Source organism: Tetrao urogallus (genome assembly GCF_951394365.1).
Source record: "Tetrao urogallus genome assembly, chromosome: 16".
Lineage (NCBI taxonomy): Eukaryota > Metazoa > Chordata > Aves > Galliformes > Phasianidae > Tetrao > Tetrao urogallus.
This window is the reverse complement of record NC_136829.1, coordinates 4,169,001-4,186,864: the sequence shown is the minus strand read 5'-3', so window position 1 is coordinate 4,186,864 and position 17,864 is coordinate 4,169,001. Positions and strand designations below refer to the sequence as shown.

The 17,864-nt window shown below is 45.5% G+C and overlaps 2 protein-coding genes across 2 annotated transcripts; both read left to right on the top strand.

Moving 5' to 3' along the window:
- Positions 1-453: 453 nt before the first annotated feature.
- LOC306952841 (serine/threonine-protein kinase Sgk2-like) lies at positions 454-5,727 on the top strand (the record flags this gene model as incomplete). The annotated part of the gene is made up of 10 exons (XM_079543613.1): positions 454-474; positions 757-831; positions 1,455-1,586; positions 2,395-2,507; positions 2,969-3,005; positions 3,553-3,639; positions 4,175-4,270; positions 4,531-4,686; positions 5,094-5,183; positions 5,572-5,727. The coding sequence occupies 10 exons, from the start codon at positions 454-456 to the stop codon at positions 5,725-5,727; spliced, it is 963 nt and encodes a 320-aa protein (XP_079399739.1).
- A 1,323-nt stretch (positions 5,728-7,050) lies between these two features.
- On the top strand, positions 7,051-17,626 carry LOC306952512 (intraflagellar transport protein 52 homolog; the record flags this gene model as incomplete). Its single annotated transcript, XM_079543224.1, has 13 exons — positions 7,051-7,169; positions 7,476-7,563; positions 8,386-8,515; positions 9,269-9,344; positions 9,431-9,502; positions 10,356-10,482; positions 12,299-12,385; positions 13,000-13,068; positions 13,824-13,978; positions 15,089-15,176; positions 16,299-16,407; positions 16,895-17,040; positions 17,585-17,626. The coding sequence occupies 13 exons, from the start codon at positions 7,051-7,053 to the stop codon at positions 17,624-17,626; spliced, it is 1,308 nt and encodes a 435-aa protein (XP_079399350.1).
- Between the last annotated feature and the right edge of the window lie 238 nt (positions 17,627-17,864).

Here is a 17,864-nt window from a genome sequence, read left to right as displayed (position 1 = left end):
GGTCATTTCTTGCTCTGGTATTTATTTTCTTCTACTAAGTTTTACTGTGGGCCCTTTTGGCATACATGTAGTCCTTAATTGCACTGTGAGAAAGATCATTACTCTGGTTGGTGAACTGGAAAAAGAAAATACAGCAGTAAATATAGGAGATGCTGAAAATATATTACTGTAGCACCCCAAGGCAGTCTCCTTTTGGATCTCTGCAAAAACGAACCAAGGCGAGGTAGGTTTGTAACTGTAGGAGCAGAAGGTTTCTTTCCAGGGAGGGGAAGAGTTGAAATCAGACAGTGATGATGCTACAGACTGCTGCCTTGTTGAAGGTTGGAAGGACGTCGCGAATGGTGTTGGGATTAAAAAGTTAAGATTTAATGGATCTCTATTAGGAAAGGCTGATACTGTGCAGGAAACTCGGGGAGACGTTAAACCAGGTATTGCACAGGAATGGAAACTCGCATGGAATTCATCATCCATGAAGTATCGAAGCTCAGTGCATGGTGACAATATAGCCAAGGCTATAAGCAGTGAGAGGAACAGATCTGTCACTATCATTAACACTGTGTGTCAGTGTTGCTGGAGATTTTTAACAACTCTCTGAGGTTGCCCTTTGATATTTGAAGAGTTCTGTGTTTCATCAGACACCCCGACTGTAAAACTGGATTTTTGCCCCGCTCGAGCACTTTGTAAGGCCTTTGTGCACTTGTGCCTTATCTTTATCTGCCATGTTTTTTAATGTAAAAGCAGCTGCTTTTCCAAAAGGCCAAACGCAAGTGTGATGGGACTTTTCATGCTGTGAAAGTCTTGCATAAGAAAACCATCCTAAAGAAAAAGGAGGTATGTCTGCTCTCCTCGGCCATGCATACACACACAGTGGTGGTTGGTATCTAAGTGTATGGGAACTGCTGAGTCACGGCCTGAACCTCTGATTGATCACCTGAGGCGAGCCATGAGCCAGCCAGAGGAGCACAGCTGGAGGCAATTCACTGTGCTGCCGGAAGGGTTGGAGCCAGGCTGCCCCTCTCCTAGACCTATTTAAGAGCTGGCTACCAGAGGGGAAGGATCTCTTCTGGAGATCCCCTCTCTTGGTGTTTTGTGGTGAGCCCAGCCGAAGGGTAAGCTCTTCCGCTTATTCTCATTTTGTTATTGTTGTCTACTTTGCCTAACTCTCTTGATTATATTGTGATTATAACATCTTGATATCTATTGGTTATACACTAAGCAATCCTGGTAATGCAATTGAACCATCTGGTGGCTGAAGTGAGTGTTCACGTCAACAATGCACGCAGTAAGCATGGATTTATCTGTGCGATGAAGCAAGTTAGAGAGGGGGGAGTGCTTTCATCTCTGGGGCTGGATATGATCCGTAGGGTTCTCGGATTCCTCATGGATTCAGAACAACAGGGAGTCTGTAGAGCAGACTGTCCTGGACAGCTGTCTCCTTTCCTGCTTTTTTATAGCAAAACCACATCATGGCAGAACGCAACGTGCTTCTGAAAAATGTCAAGCACCCCTTCCTTGTGGGCCTCCACTACTCCTTCCAGACCTCGGAGAAGCTTTACTTTGTGCTTGATTATGTAAATGGAGGAGAGGTGAGTACAAACTTTAAATCTTCTGTTTAGTTCTTCCCAGCCATTCTGTTTTATTGCCGGAAACTTTCTTGTCAGGAGATAACGATGTTGAAGCATAACATTACTTTGTTGGAAAGAGCAGCTGGGAGGGGCTGGCAAGCGTCTCACTTATAAGTGAAAATATTGCTGAGGATGACCTGTGCCAGCTGGTTATCAAGACAAGTAGGCTGAGAAAAAAGTTAGGGACGCTTTAAAATCCCATGGAGAGCATGAGAAATTCCAGTGTTGGTGAACTTCATGGAAAACTCGCTCGTGCCAGCTCTCAGTCCCAGACTAGAGCTGATGTGATGCTACTGCAGTATGCCAGGCTTCTTTTTCTGAACTGTAACAGCTGCTCTCTCTACAGCTGTGCCTTTCAGTGCTACCTGAAACAGGCTGGGAGGTGCTATTAACACCGATGTCTTGTTTGCACAGAGTTCTGACTCGCGTGGGATTTTTAGGTTAGCACTGTTTTGTGACCATACTATGTGTACACCTATAACTGGCTCATGAGCTAGAGCTAGCAAGGAAGCTTAACTAGATCAGCCAGTCTAATAGCCAGGTTTGGGGCAATGACTTCTTAGGTGCAGGACTGCTATGAGGAAGACAAATGCAACAGTTCCTGGGAAGGTGCTTAGGTAGTGAAATAAGGCTACTTGGTTTGGGCTTATTTGGTGCTGTTTGTGTGCCTCTTGCTATAACTCAGCTTTCCCTTGAGTAGCTGGCTTGTGGGCCAGAAGATAACTTTCTGCTTTTAGAGTGGCCATGAATCCTCTTGTCTCTGTCTCAGCTCTTCTTCCACTTGCAAAGAGAGCGTTGTTTCCGTGAGCCCCGTGCAAGATTCTATGCTGCAGAGGTTGCTAGTGCAATTGGTTACCTGCATTCCTTGAACATCATCTATAGGTAAGGTACACGTCCATGCTGGGGAGAGCAGGGGCGATGGATCCACCAGCCAGCTGGGTGCAGGGCTGGGGAGGGAAAGGAGGTTTTTAGGTCTGTGTGAAGCATAGTGGCATTCGGCAGCGTGAGGGACCTGCTGGGCAATAAACACCCCCAGCCCAGTAGTGGGGACAAGACTCTAGTTGCATACCAAGATTTAGGATAGACCTTACTAAGGAAATAAGAATTTCTGTGACAAATCGTGCACAGTGAAATGAAAATTAGTATCTGACCCTGCATGAGAGCAGTTCTACATTAACATGTATATTTTAATGCCCAAGAGCAATGGGAGTTTGCACTTTGAAAAGGTCTTGGTGAGTTGGCTTATGAAGTCTTGTTAGCTCCTCCTTTCGCTTGATGCTGTTGCTGTTTAGGCCAGATATTTAGAAAATCCTGATCTGCTCAGAAAGTTTTTTGCCTTGCAGGGATTTAAAACCTGAGAACATCCTCCTGGATTGCCAGGTATATGCACCTCTTGTGCTGCCTTTCCAAAGCATTGGCATCGTAACCAGAGAGCTATAGTTTGACAAGCCGTGGCTCATCCCATCGCGTGGATTTTTGCATCTATCTACCACTGAGTTTCTGTCCAGGTCTTGCAAGAGGGAGCAAGCACACACTCTGCAGAACTCCGCATGCAAAACACTCTGCTTGGTCCCAAGAGCTGGGACCTGGCTTGGGGGGAGGGACTTGAGTGCTAAGAGTAAGTCACTGCTACTCTGGTGGTGACACTGTGCCACCTGGCTTTGGGATAAGGCAGTGCTGAGGCACAGAAGTGTTGGATGTCATCACAGTGGTGCAGCTGTAGCGAAACTTTAGAAAATGTCTATACTTACTTATTTTCTCCATAGTCTTCCTACTTGCATGATAGGACACCCAGAAGGTGAGGGAAAGGAAAACAAGTGACCAGTGGGACACTAGAACATAGATTGGGTTAAATGTGGTGGCCAAGGCTTGGCAATCCTGCTGTTTCTCATGAGAGAGTGGGCCAGGCTGAAATTCTTTTTGTCAGGGACATGTGGTGTTGACAGATTTTGGACTCTGCAAGGAAGGAATGGAGGAAGAAGAGACTACCTCTACGTTCTGCGGCACTCCTGAGGTATGGCCCGTGTTGCAGCTCTGCTATGAGCTGAGGGGGAGAGCCTCGTTGATACAGGGAGCCTGATAACATGGAAATGGTCATATGTGAGAGCAGACTTGATGTGCTGCTTGTCCTGCAGGCCACATGAATGCTTCCCTGTTGCACCTGGGCTCTGAGTAGTTTCATTGCTTTGGATAGACCTACTGGGTACGGAAACTGCAACCACCTCAAAATGACAAGAGTCTGTTAGAAGTATAATACGTCAGGGTGGGGCAGGTTTGCTGGTTTTCTCGGTGGGTGGCCAATCCCTGCACAAACTGCTTCTAGGAAGAAAGCACTCTGTAGCCCAGGAAAGCGATTTTTTTTCTGTGGGGAGTTGGGTGTTGGTGGGTGTCTCTGGCAAACGGAGAATCCTTGTAAGCCTATTTGAAGGTGCCGCTGTGTTCCTCCGAATGAATTTGCTGAACTTGAGCTGCAGCCAGGTTTGTATACTTACAAAGGTGAACCCCTTCCTGTATGAGTGGACTACAGTATCTACTTCTGACTCTTCCAGTACTTAGCTCCTGAGGTGCTAAAGAAGCAGCCGTATGACAGGACAGTAGACTGGTGGTGCCTTGGAGCTGTCCTCTATGAGATGCTTTTTGGACTGGTAAGTTTAGAAGACATTTTATTTAGTGGAGAACTTATTTTCCAAATGTGTGAAGTGATGTCAACCTCATGTTCCTATGGCACTTGGTATGGGCAACTGAGGCAGGTAACTGAATGCAGGATTCAATCATGCCCTTAACCCTTTGAGCAGAGTTAAGGTTGCCCTTAACTTCTCACTGTGGGACACATCTTGGCCAATGATGTGTGGTTCCTTACCATAGCTTATACTTGACAGGCTGCTTCTCTTCTCTTTCAAATTAGCCTCCCTTTTATAGCCGGGATGTGTCTCAAATGTATGACAACATTCTCCACAAGCAACTCCAGATCCAAGGAAGCAAGACTGTGGCAGCCTGTGATATCCTCCATGGACTTCTCCACAAGGACCGGAAGAGGAGGCTGGGTGCCAAAACAGACTTTGTAGGTGGCCTCTCTTATGATTAGGAGGGAGGATGGATAAGAAGGCTTCCTATGATGAGCTTTATATATGTTGATGGTAACAGCACTGCCTTGGGAAAGGCTTTCCACGTAGGTAGGTCTTTCCAGTTCCCTAAAAGAGGTAGATGGGGTTGACTCATTCCTGAAGGGAAACGCTATGATTCAAGATGTGGTGGCAAGCTAGAATACCTGCAATGGTGTCATCTCATCCCTTCAAGGTATTACAGGACTGTGGCCCTCGTGGATTAAGGACTTGCTACGTGTCCACGTAGGGTTCATGTGGCAGCTCCAAGTCTTGTTTCAATGGCTTACAGCTATGAAACTAGCTGGCAGGTGCTGAGAGAGAAGCGTTAGCAGGCAACTGACATCTCCTCCCCCTTTCCATGCAGCTCGAGATAAAGAACCACGTATTCTTCAGCCCAATAAACTGGGATGACTTGTACCACAAGAGGATTACCCCTCCGTTCAACCCTAATGTGGTAAGTGGGTATTTAATTTGGGGTCTGCCTTATGGCGGCCCACAAGGAATTGAGGCTGCAAGGTCAAAGGCTCTTCCCCAGGCGTCCCTCACTGATAGCGAGGGATGCTGAAGTGCAGGTTACACACTGCAAGGGTGGTGATAAGGGATGGATGTCATGGTTTTGTGATTTTTGGCTGTCGGTATTCCACATCATAACATCATGTGGGGCACTGGGACTTTAACTGTCCATGCTCAAGTCCTGGGTACCTGCCCTGAAGAGAAGAAGAACTACATTCCCTTGCGGTCAGGGAGAGGAGGTTTAACTCCTGCAAGGTCACCTGATGCTCTTTCTCGCCCGTTGCTTGGGGTCTGCTTGCCCAACATGATGCGTCCCTCTGCCCCTTTAGGCTGGCCCAGCTGATCTGCGGCACTTCGACCCAGAGTTCACCCAGGAAGCGATCTCTGCCTCCATCACCCACACACCTGACTTAGCAGCCAGCAGCTCCAGTGCCTCAGATGCTTTTTTAGGATTTTCTTATGCGCCAGCTGAAGAGGACTTCTAGATTTTATAAAGGCTTTGAGAAGCCAGGTTTTAACTGAATGCAATTTTATGTTTGCTGTTATTGCTGTGGCTTTTCTCGTTTCAGTTTTTGAAAGGAATAGTAATGTCACTTTCCCATGGTCTAAACCAGGGGACTAATACACTAACTGGCTGGGATGGAACGGAGCTCTTCATTTGTGCTGTTTGGTGGATTTGCCTCTACGTGTGTGTTCCTGTAGCAAGGAAAGTGAGACACTAATAATTATCTCAGTACTGTGTGGTAGGGTTGTATTCACCGTGGTTGTATTTACGACTAAGATATATGTACCATCACTCACATCACAGCCACATCTCTGGAACAGGTCATTTCTATGGTGTGGAGCTAATGCTGCCTTGTAACGAAGGGAGACTTCACAGCACAGCAGTGGGAAGATCGTGGGCTTCTTCCTTTTGAAGTAGGATGCGCTCACCTGAATGGCTGGGAAAAGGACAGTCTGATCCCAGGAGCGAGGCTGGAGTTCAAGCAGGGCAGTTCAGCAAGCCTTTGCCCAGGGCCAATAAAAAAGCTCGTAGCTGCAGGCGTTCCCCTGCTCCTGCCTGGAGGTGCTCGTTGGATTTCAGTACTTCAGAGCAGAAATGAGGAGGTCAACGGACGCCGCTGAAGAAGCAGAGCTGCCTCGGTGGAGGGAGGGAGCGCTGCTGGTGGGAGGAAAGAGCAGCCTCGTGCTGGGCTCAGCAGCTGTCAGTCGCTGCTGGCAGGGCTGCGGATCCTGTGCTCTCCTAAGGGCTGCTCCTCAGCAGCAACAGAAGCCTTCCGCTGCCCGCGTTGCTCTGGCGACGCCTGTCGCGATGTGCGCACGATCTTTGTTCTGCCTTAATTTAAATGCCGGTGTACTGCTTGAGCACCGCTTCCCCCCTTTCTTTCCTCGAGTCCTTTTCTGACCGCTGCTGGGAGGAGGAAAAAGGGGGCGAGTGCTGTTCTGCTGTTCGCGCTGAGGAAGCTCGTACGGGAACGTTTCTCTTGTACGTGCAGCAGCGCCGCAACCACCACGCGGTTTCAATTAAAGCGCAACGCACCGCTGTGCGCTCCCGCCTCTGTGTCGCCGGGGGTGGGGGTGGCTGGACGGCGCAGCGCCCCCTGCCGGCGGCTGTCGGTAGGTCAACGCCCCGCTGTGCTCTCCCGCGTCTGTCACCACGGGGGGTGGTTGTACGGCGCAGCGCCCCCTACCGGCGGCCGTCGGTACGATCCCAGCCGCAGCGTTTCCTGGGAGATGCAGCACACCGCGGGCTGCTGCGCATGCGCGGGCGGTGCGTTACCGGGCGACCGCGAGCCGTTGCGTGCGGTATGGCGGAGTGCCCGCGGAACGCCATCGCCTTCAACGCTTCCAAAGGGGAAGCCTTCACTCCCGCCAGCGGCTACAAAGCCTGGCGTAAGAGGCTCCGAGCGAACTGGGAGATCCTGAGGTGAGGGCCGGGCCGCTGCTCTCCCCGTCCTGGCGGTGCTGCGCAGCTCGGCTGCCCGGCTCGGGGTGTCGGGGGCGCAGAAGGAAGGGCCTTCGTTTGCACGGATTTTGCTCTCCGTGAGGTCCGGGTTGTGGCTGCGCCGCGGGGCCTCGCTGGCGGTGCTTTGTGTTCGATAGGTTGTGAACTGTAAACCGAAACGAAGGGGTTGAAGCGACTGGAGTGATTTGCTTAACGTTTATTTGTCAGTTCTTAGTAATATTGTGGTTCCGGGCAAGAATGCCGTGTCTTTTTGTTGTCTGTTTGTAGCTTAAGAGGTGAGATCACGTCTGAGAAGCTCCTCGGAGTGAAACTGTGGATAACAGCTGGTCCAAGAGAAAAGTTCAGCGCTGCTGAGGTAAGAATCACAGAGTCACAGAATGGCCAGGGCTGGAAGGGACCTCAGGGATCACGAAGCTCAACCCCCCGGCCGCAGGCAGGGCCACCAACCTCCACACTTACTACCAGCCCAGGCTGCCCATCCAGCCTCCAACACCTCCAGGGACGGGGCATCCACAGCCTCTCTGGGCAGCTGTTCCAGCACCTCACCATCATTTGTAAAGAACTTCCCTCTGGCATCCAACCTAAATCTTCCCTCCCGCAACTTAAAACCATACCTGTTTGCACATGGGCTGTGCATTAAGCAAATCTTAAAACAACATAGAAGATAACAGCGTAGATGATTTTGGACGTTACTGCTTTGCGTGTATTTACACAGCTTGAGATTTGAATGCTTTTCTCGTAGCATCAAACTCACTGCAGGTTGTCAGAATCATCTCAGTGTAGCTTCTTCCGATACTTGAAGGGAGCACGTAAACAGGAGGGAGAATGGCTGTTTATGAGGGTGGATGGTGATAGGACAAGGGGGAATGGTTTTAAACTGAGACAGACGAGGTTTAGGTTGGATATTAGGAGGAAGCTTTTCATTCAGAGGGTGGTGAGGCCCTGGCACAGGTTGCCCAAGGAGGCTGTGGATGCCCCATCCCTGGAGGCATTCAAGGCCAGGCTGGATGTGGCTCTGGGCAGCCTGGTCTGGTGGGTGGTGACCTGCACACGGCAGGGCGTTGGGACTGGATGAGCGCTGTGCTCCTTTGCAGCCCAGGCCATTCTGCGATTCTTGCAGTCTTGCTGTTGCCTTCTTTCACTTACGATTTTTTTCTGGATGCTGGTTGTCTTTTAGTTTTCGGTTCTGAAGAAATTCCTGGAGGATGGTGGAGCCATCCTGGTGATGCTCAGTGAAGGCGGCGAGTCCAGATCTGGCACAAACATTAACGTTCTGTTAGAAGAATACGGGATCGTTTTCAATAACGGTAGTGGGGCTCACTGACACCTTTTATTCTTCCATTTCCTAGGAAAGCTAAGAGCAGTTCAGTCTGTAGGGTATGAGCTCTGCAGGTCCTGCACACAAAATGTGCCCTTGGATCTTTTCAGGATGTGTTTCTCTTGATGTCTGTATGTGCTCTATAGTGTAATACTGAGGCACACCGAGGGCTTTCCACAGGCACAGCAGCTTGGTAACAATTTGGCCATCCCCGTACCTCACCTGAAGCAGCTGTGGCACTTTCTTGGAGGAGACCAGTAACGTGCAATCCGTTAGCTTTTGCACTGCCCAAGTGTAAATAAACTGTGTGCCTCAGCGTACAGGAAATGTTTGTAGGCTCTTTGATGGCATTTAGCCTGGTATTTTTTGTGTTCCTTTTTTTTGCTCTCTGTTTTTTTGTGCGTCAGTGCTATTGGTCATCATCACGCTTTAGGAGATGTATTAAAAACTTTGATAAGAATTCTTTTAACTTTTCTTTTTTTTAGTCTAAGAACACGCAGAAGACATGTGGTCGTTTTTCCTAGTTTTATTTTGCAAATACAGTGCTGGTCTAAATCTTTATGTCCAGAAGGAAGCAACAGTGAAGACTGGCAGGAACTTTTCTGGGGGCCACGTGCCAGCTTTGCAGTGTTAGAAAGAAACATTCAAGGGAGCCCAGAGCTAAACTCATTTACATTGCTACGTTTAGCGTAGTGATCAGTTAAGGCACAGATTTCCTCTTATTTCATTTTTTTTATCCGAGATGCTGTTGTACGAAATGTGTATTACAAGTACTACCATCCAAAAGAAGCACTGATCTCTGATGGAGTTTTGAATAGGTAGGTATTTTGGCTATGTGCATCTTTACAATTAACTCTTTTAGCCCGTAGTGTTTTCAGTAGGCTTTGCTTTCAATTTGCTGTAGGGGAATCAGTGAAGCTGCAAGAAAAAGAGGGCTTGAGACAACAGGTGAAGATGGGAGCGGGCTTGACTCACAGTAAGTGTTTTCCTTTGGGGCAGCTGGTGTGAAAAGCTTTAGCCTCCGTGGGCAGGAATTTATTTAGCAATTTATGTTGAGCTTTTCTAACGTATGTATGTCAGTTAGCTTCTTGCTTCCCAAGGCTTTATCTGGAAAGAAGGCTGTTCAGTGACTCTTGATAGCAAGTAAAGAGCAGGAATGATAGATAGATTTTTGAGGGGAATTATTACTTTCTTGACCAGATATTTCCCCCCCCCCCCCCCCCCCCCTTCTCTCTGTATTTGAGTTTGATTCAACATGAGTAGGCATGAGCTCTGGTTAGTGAGCGCTCTAGCTGTGGAGAAGAGGAACCCTGTTTCTTTCCAAAGAGTTTTAGCTGAGGATCAGGTAGATGTGTTGCAGTGTTGAACTTCCTGTCTGTCTGTGCTGCTTTATTCTGCCGAGGAGTGAAGAGACATTGAGAATAATGCAGCTTTTCCACAAATAACTTCAAGTGTTTTTATTTTTTCTTGCTGCTAGTTCATAGACTAGTACAGTAAATGTGTGGATGATGACAAGGAAGATGATGAGCGTAAGAACGTTTAACGTGTTTATTTGTCTGATTAAGTTTGCCTGCTCTTCTCTCAGGTACATGAGTGTGCAAACAGAAATCTTTTCTTGTTTTTCCTTTTTACCCAGACACATTGTGAGCCAGGAAACACCTCCTAGAAAGTAACGTCATTATGGTGATCTGAGTTTCTCAAACAGGGCTCTTGGCATTCCACCATCAGCGCACGGTTAAACTTCTCAGCTTAGGCAGATAGTCTGTTTTATAGATGAGACGAGCCTATGTGATGCATGCAGGCACTTAAGGAGTCTGTATTTTCTGCAGAGCTCTCACTTTTGTGTATCCATTTGGTGCCACACTAAATGTGATGAAACCAGCAGTGGCTGTTCTGTCAACCGGATCTGTCTGCTTCCCCCTCAAGAGACCTATTCTTGCGTTCTATCAGCACGAGGTACGATTCTGCATGAAGCAAGCCACGTAATTTGAGCATTTAATGAGACTGTTACTTAGTTAATAGTGGATGAAGAAAGAGGACCATCAGCTCAGAGCTGGTAGATGTCTGTTATCTGTGCAGCTTTCTCGTTCATTAAAAAAGAGGAAACTACTAGTAGTGGATGGGTATAAGGAATTAGTATTGGTAGTGAACATTACCATGCTCTTTACTGTGTGTATAACTTGCTAACACTCTTGTGGGTTGGTTTTTTTTTGTACCTTAGGAAGGAAATTTTTCTTTATTTTTTACTGACGATGTCTGTCTTCATTCCCCACATTTGTCTGAAACGCACCCCGTAAATCAAAGACAACACAGCAGTGTGAGTGAACTTACCCGTGCACTTACTGCTGCATTTTGTGTGCAACTGTTGGAATAAGATACAATAAAATCCCTTCCCCCGACACAGGATGTGCACGTAAATCCAATGGACCTGTAGACTGATGTCTAATCTCGCACCCACGATAATCTTGCAATTGTTTGCATTAATGCAGAGATGTCTTCTTGTGACATGTTTGCCAAAGTGACGTAAAGCCTCGCTGGGATCAAAGGCTTGCTGGTTAGTGTTCTCATTTCAGGAGCGTGCTTGTTTGCGTGAAGTTCCGCGGGCTTCACCTCGTGGGTGCAGAGAAGTGTGTTTTCCTCTGAGAAATGCAGCAAATACACGGCGCTCCAAGTGCCATCCATGTAACTTCTTTGTACCTCCCAGAGATCTTCTGCATGGCTTGGTCACTGAGATGGAAACAGTGCCATGTCAGCCGGGTAGTTGTTCCTGCATCGTAACACTGCCGTGTGAATTCAAATAGATGGCGTCATTTTTCCTGTCTAGCTTGCAGAAACTGTAAAAAAAAAGATAGAAGATGAAGCGGGAGACAGAGCTTCTTTCTCAGGCAGAGCAGAGCAAGGTGCCAGAAGGAAAACAGGATCTATTGAAGCAAAGAGGAGATGCGGTAAAGAACAGCAACCAAAATTGAAGGAGTGGAAAGTAAGAGCAGGGGATGCTGTCTGGTTACTCTGTTTGGAATCAAACATTTAGAATTCAAGTTGAGCTTTGTTTGCAAAATGTGGAGAATATCAGCAGTTTGTTAGGCAGACTGGAGCTCTGAGTATCTTCAGTGCCATTGCAGCAGTCTGTATGGCTGTGTTATGCCTTGAGCTCCACAGCTGGTGCAGGAAGCACACGTGGTGTCTGGGTCTGTTGAAAGCTTCCTGTTTCTTATGTGTGCCCTCGTGGAGGGCAGGAGGGGTAATCTGGATAGAGAAGAACACCAAAGTTGTTTCCTGGATGCCTTTTTATGCACGTTCGATTTGGCTGAAGAGAAATAAAGGAGCCTGAATATTTTGCATTTCATATTAGAAGCAATGAAGTTATTAAACTCTTCTGTTGGCTGATGTACTCACGTGCTGTGCTGACATGCATGCATGTTGCTGTCCTTTAGGTTTCCATTTTTTGAACTTATTTTTTTGCTTCATCAATAGAAGTGTTCTTTTTACTGCCAAAAGAACACAAGTGCAGCTATTGTTGACGATACGGGATTTTTTGTCTTTCTAATGTTCAAAAAGATCAGTATTGTACTGAATTTATGAGCCTGCAGAGCATGTGCTCTTATAAAGAATGCTGCGCTCTTGAGAGCTTTCCATGTTTGAAACTGCCTTTGATGCTTATTCCAACATTTCTCATTTGTTTCAATTGCTTTGCAATTGGATGCCGTTAACAATTGCCTCCAAAACTGCAACTAGGAATGTTTTTTTTTAATATTGTGCTCCTTCTCAATAGAGCCAAGGTGGAAAGATGGCAGCACTGGGATCTTGCCACATGTTCAGCGATCAATACTTAGATAAAGAAGAAAATGGTAAGATCATGGTAAGTGAAAAAGTGTGTGTATTTCACGGGGTTATAAAGGAGTTTGAGCTGAATAGCTTCCTCTTGGCCAAGAAAGCTGTGAAAGTGATGCGGTGTGAGTCTCACCCATTGCTAACAGCTAACATCCTGGAGGCTTTGTCACAGCACAACCAACAGAAAGGAGTTTGTAACAGTACAGCGTATTGCTTATGCTTCAGGACTCTGAGAAGCGTTTCCTACTCCTGTTGAGCACTCGTTGTTATTAAAATTGATCAGTCGGTCTTTTGTGGTCTGTTACTTCTTAGCTTCTTGAGTGCTTGATTTTTGGTTCGTGATTAATAATAAACCTTTGTATATGTGGCTCCTGATGGGTTGTAGTGTGCTGTCCAAGTGTAGTGCGTAGCGCCCTTATTTGTAAGAAGAGGGTTTTCCTGAAAGCACACATCTCACACAGGGTGTGCTTCTTGTTCTGAATCACTGCTTCCATGAGCAAATAAAAATCCAAGTTTGTCTTTTCTCTCTAGATTTTCTTTGATTTATTACCCACTTTACTTCTTTTTTTGCTGTGCGTTATTAGATTTAATATGAATGAACTTGGGCCTTCCTGATTTTAATAAAGTTCTCCCCTTTTCCAGGATGTGCTTTTGCAGTGGCTCACAACATCAGATATTCGTTTAAACCAGGTGGACATGGTAGACCCTGAGGTAAGAGAGATCCTTCAGAAGGCAGTAAATAACAGAGAGGTCCAGCAGTGCTGGTTTTGCCAAACCGTGACTTAGTGCAGAATAGCTAACAGCCAGATGAATGCTGCTGTTGTTGTTGTTACAGACCCTTTATTTTGGATAGAAGGTGAAGAATTCCTAGACAGACTAGGAGAGAAAATGGCGAATAAAAAAATATATCTATTTCAGTCTGGGGTTGGTGCTTATTCCTGAAGCTGGCTGTGAAAGACCTTTCCCAGTTTGGCTGTTGGAGATTTTTTTGCTGTTCAAACTTAACAAGTTTGTGCTTCAGCTTTGAGCCTTCAGTCAAGAGAAATGTGTGAAGCAAAGACAGATTTTGTTTTTCTGGTTAAACATCAGCCTTTGTATCAATTTTAGTTGTGGTTATTTTTTTTTTTATATCTGCATATGCAGATATTATTTTTATTTAGAAATACACATGACAAAATTGTAGACTGTGTGTACGAAAAGAAAGAGTCCTGCATGGTTGAGTGTTAAGCTGTCTCTTGATTTTAACAAGAACTGACAAATTCAGATACAGCGTCTGTGAAGCTGTGAACAGGGTGCAGCTAAGAATGGAGTCTGCAGTTTTCTGGTGTAAGCTGCACTGCAAGGGGTCGTGCCTGGTGGAGAATGGGGTAATTATTTCTGGATGGCGTTAGGGGAGGTGTAAACTAGTAAGAGACTGTAATTGGTTTGGTCTTCTTAATAATGTGCGTGTCTGTGTGTGTGTTCAGATTTCAGACTATACCTTGCTCCCAAATATAGCTGCACTGTCTGAGCAACCGCGGGTCTGTCTGCAAGGAGGAGATGAGAGCCCAAGAGACTTCACACAGCTGTTTGATACGTCCCTGTATGAGCTGGACACAACCGCCCTCCCTGCAGTTCTCAAGTCAGCAGCTCTGAACTCATTCATTTCTTCCTGTGCTACATTCTTTTTCTTTTTCTTTCTCCATTTTCTGCTTATTTTGTGCTTATTGTGACCACTTAGCAGAAGAACCTGAACTGCGTACCGCATTCTGACTATGGATATACCAGAGCTCTTAGGGTGATAGTGGGGTCTTTTCTTGTTCTGCAGGTTTGTTTCTTTTTCTGGTTTCACAGGTTTTCTCTTTGATATGAATTTTGCCGTAGTTTCTGACATTCTTTTTTACTTCTTCTATCAGTTGTTGCCTCAAGGAACTGGTACTTTTTGTAGAACTGCATGCAGTGATGTTGGGTACTTTCTGGAGGGATAAGAGGAGATACTGTCTGAGAGCTGGTTGTTTTTCCATTCATGTATTATTACTTGGCATTTACTGAAGCTCTGTTTTTTTCATCTTTGCATTTCCCAGCAAATTCTCTGCCTGAAGATTTATCTGCTGCTTGGTTTCATCACTTTTCTATCGCTAGCAGCTTTGCCCCATCTAACTTATGCTACTCAGATCGTGTAAGAACATGTTGAATGATAGCAGGCTTGGCACAGACTTCGTGAAACTCCACTGCTTGATGGACATCTCCTTCTTACTCTGTGTTTTTTCTATTTTCCCTAGATGTGAATTCGTACTGGAATGTCCCTTCTGATCCCATAGCAAATAATTTTTTAAATGGCTTTTGTTAGGAACTCTCTGAAGAACTGCTGAAATCCCCAGTCAGCTCCTTTTGGACTGGATCGCTTTTTCCTTTGTGCGTCCATCCCTTCAAAAGTTGTTTGAATAATGGAGAGCTGTGACTTCCTTCTGTTTTGTCATTCTACATGTCCATCTGTCATTATCTGCTCTGCCATAACTTCAGTTTGCTTGCTTTCAAAGTCAGCTCTCACTCATATGTAGTGCTCTGGGTTCCTTTGAACAATGGGCGTCCATTTTTTTTGTGCCGTTCCTTTCTGCAAAATGTTGACCTTTGTGTCTTTGTGGAAAATTCACTTCTATAGTCCTTAATGCACGCAAGCACACATTGTGTTATTTCTTTCCTCATACTTTGGGTTTTTGTTTTGTTTTGGTTTGGTTTGTGCTTACTGCAGAGCTTACGAAGAGTTGAATGTGAAGCACGAACCTCTCCGACTCATTGAGCCTCAACTTGAGATTCCACTGCCTCCCTTGCAGCCAGCTGTAAGTATTCTTGCTGACACGGGACCTGGAGGGTTTTTGTTTCATATGGACACACTGTGTGTTGTTTCTGCGTTTCTTTCAAGAAAGAAAAGGGAGAGGAATACTGATCTTGCCACATATTTGACTCCTAAGAAGTAGCTTTTTTACACTTGTAATTTTAGTCAGCAGAACTTGGAAGTGTGGCATCTGGTACGGTACAGAAACTCTCTAAATCTCTACGAATGCCTTGCATGTATAATCACTTGTGTAGCTGCTCCTGGCCCTGTAGGGCTTTGGGTTTTTGCTTTTGCTGTGGAAACAGAAAGTGGTGTTTCAGAAAATAGTGGTGTTGTGATCAATAGAATTGTACTGCTGGGGGGGAGCCAGTCAGTTCCGCTGTTCTCTGACCTTCTGCATTTTCGGGGGAAGAAGAAAATAAAGTGTTGGTCTTCTACAGCAAGGGCTGGCCAAACTTTTACTTGCAGAGATTTGGACTGGCACCAACACCGTGAGCTTCAGTGGTGTCACACTTAGTTTTATGTCTGAGCTCTGGCACTGTGGCTTGTGCTTTGGTTTGACCACTGAAGAAATGTGACTGTGATACCTTACAGCTAGTTGCAGGGGTCAACTGGAAGTAATATCTCTTGCAGTGCTCTTTAAAAACAGGTTCATTTAGAAATAGAGTGCTCTTTTAAGCACTTGTCAGCCCTGTTAAATGCAGAGTCACAGTTGTGGCACATGTGGTGACTGCATGAAAAAGAAAATACCCTCATCCAAATTAGCAGAGAAATGCTTCAAGGCGAGTTGTTATGGTCTGTTTAGTACCTCGACTATCTCAGTACTAAATGGAATCACCTGGATGTCTTGGAACAAAAGTAAGAACAAACTGCAAATATAGCATCTGTAGTTGTTCTAGGAGATAATTCTGGCATTCTGGAGACTAAACTCTTGAAATATTGAGTTATTTTTGCAAACCACACGTGAGATTTTTAAAAGGATGTACGTTTGTACTCTGGGCTTTGGAGTTGCTTCTGATTCAATAAAAGGTTTATTGAAGTGCAGTCTAAAACTGTTGCCTTGGAGATTTTTGAAGCATAAGGAAAATAATTGTCAATAAAACACGCTCTCTCAATTCTCTTCCAGGTTTTTCCACCTATTTTCAGAGACTTGCCTCCTCCTCCTCTGGAGCTGTTTGACTTGGATGAAATATTTTCCTCTGAGAAAGCTCGTCTTGCAGAGATTACAAACAAATGTAAGCAGAGCAGACTGATTTTTTTCACACGTGTATATGCAAGTTTTTGTAAGAAAATAGGTGTTTAACCTGGTCGTAATTTATGGAAATGCACTTTTGTAATCCTGGGCCAAGTATGCTTTGAGTGTTGGAAGCTGGTTCGTGACTTACAGCTCGACACATCGGTTAGCAGCAGCATATCTTCCTCTTCCTCTCCCTGTCTTTTCCTCTTCCAAATGGGCTTTGATTTGTAAGCCTGCTGTTATTTTAGAGACTTGCTGGCCTCCCTTTCTATTCTTCTGGGGAATGGCTTTTGAAGTCAGCAGTTCAGTGTCTAGTACTGACCAGATGAGAACGTACTGGCTGCAGGAATACATGATGACTAGTTCTGTGAACCTGTTTGTATCCCCAGGATGCCAGAAATGAATGGAGATTGGCAGTACGTTTTTGCCCTGCTGGTACAGATGTGTGATGCTCACCTGCCTCTTTGCTTGCGATGCTTGTTTAGGTACTGATGATGACCTGGAGTTTTATATACAAAAGTGTGGTGATATCCTAGGAGTAACAAGTAAGCTCCCAGAGGAGAAGCGGGATGCCAAACATATTCTGGAGTACGTCTTCTTCCAAGTGGTTGAATTTAAGAAACGGAATCAGGTATTTTTAATAACAGAGTTACAAGTGAATTGTTGATACTGCCAGCACTAGGATGATACATCCTTGTAGCAGCTGCTCTTGTCACAGGGAGGAGATACAGCAGTGCGTAAAGGCACTTGATGGACAATAAAGTCGACGCCTGGTGTCTGATACAGAATACTTACAGTGGTATAGATTGCGTAGAGCTCAATTTACTAAGTCTCCCATTTATTTTAATTGGGGGGTACTGATAGTGTAGTTTGAGTAATTCCAGTCATTGACATGCACAACATGTAGAAGCAGCGTGCCCTCATGGGTGCTCCTGTGCTTGCTAACGCAACGATGTGGATGTGAAACCTGCATTGTTACTTACAAGGAGTATTGTGTTCAAATTGACAGTGAAGAAGTACTTTACGCTTATAGGCAGACCAGCTGTTTTTACTAACAAGTGTCTCAAATAGCTCGTTAAGGTCAAAATCTGACACTAGTTCTACAAACGATAGTATGCAATCTGTACAATGAAATGTTTTGTTCTGATTTTGTTCCTCCTTTCCTCTTCCCTAAGCAACGTGATACGGACGCAAGTGAAGCCCAGAATGGTAACTGAGACCTGGCTTTCCCCGGATGGAGAGGATCTGTTAAAAATATGCTTAGCAATTTTCTTCAACCTCTGTGTTCAGTGCATTGATTGAGACTGTCTGAGTATTTCACTGAATGTACGGATCGGTTACATGTAGCAGTTGGGATAACTAGTGCCTTTTGAGGAAATGTTTGCATTTTCCAGGTTATTTCCTGTTTTTCTGTTTCTTTATTGAAACTGCAGTTTTGTTCCATATATATATATA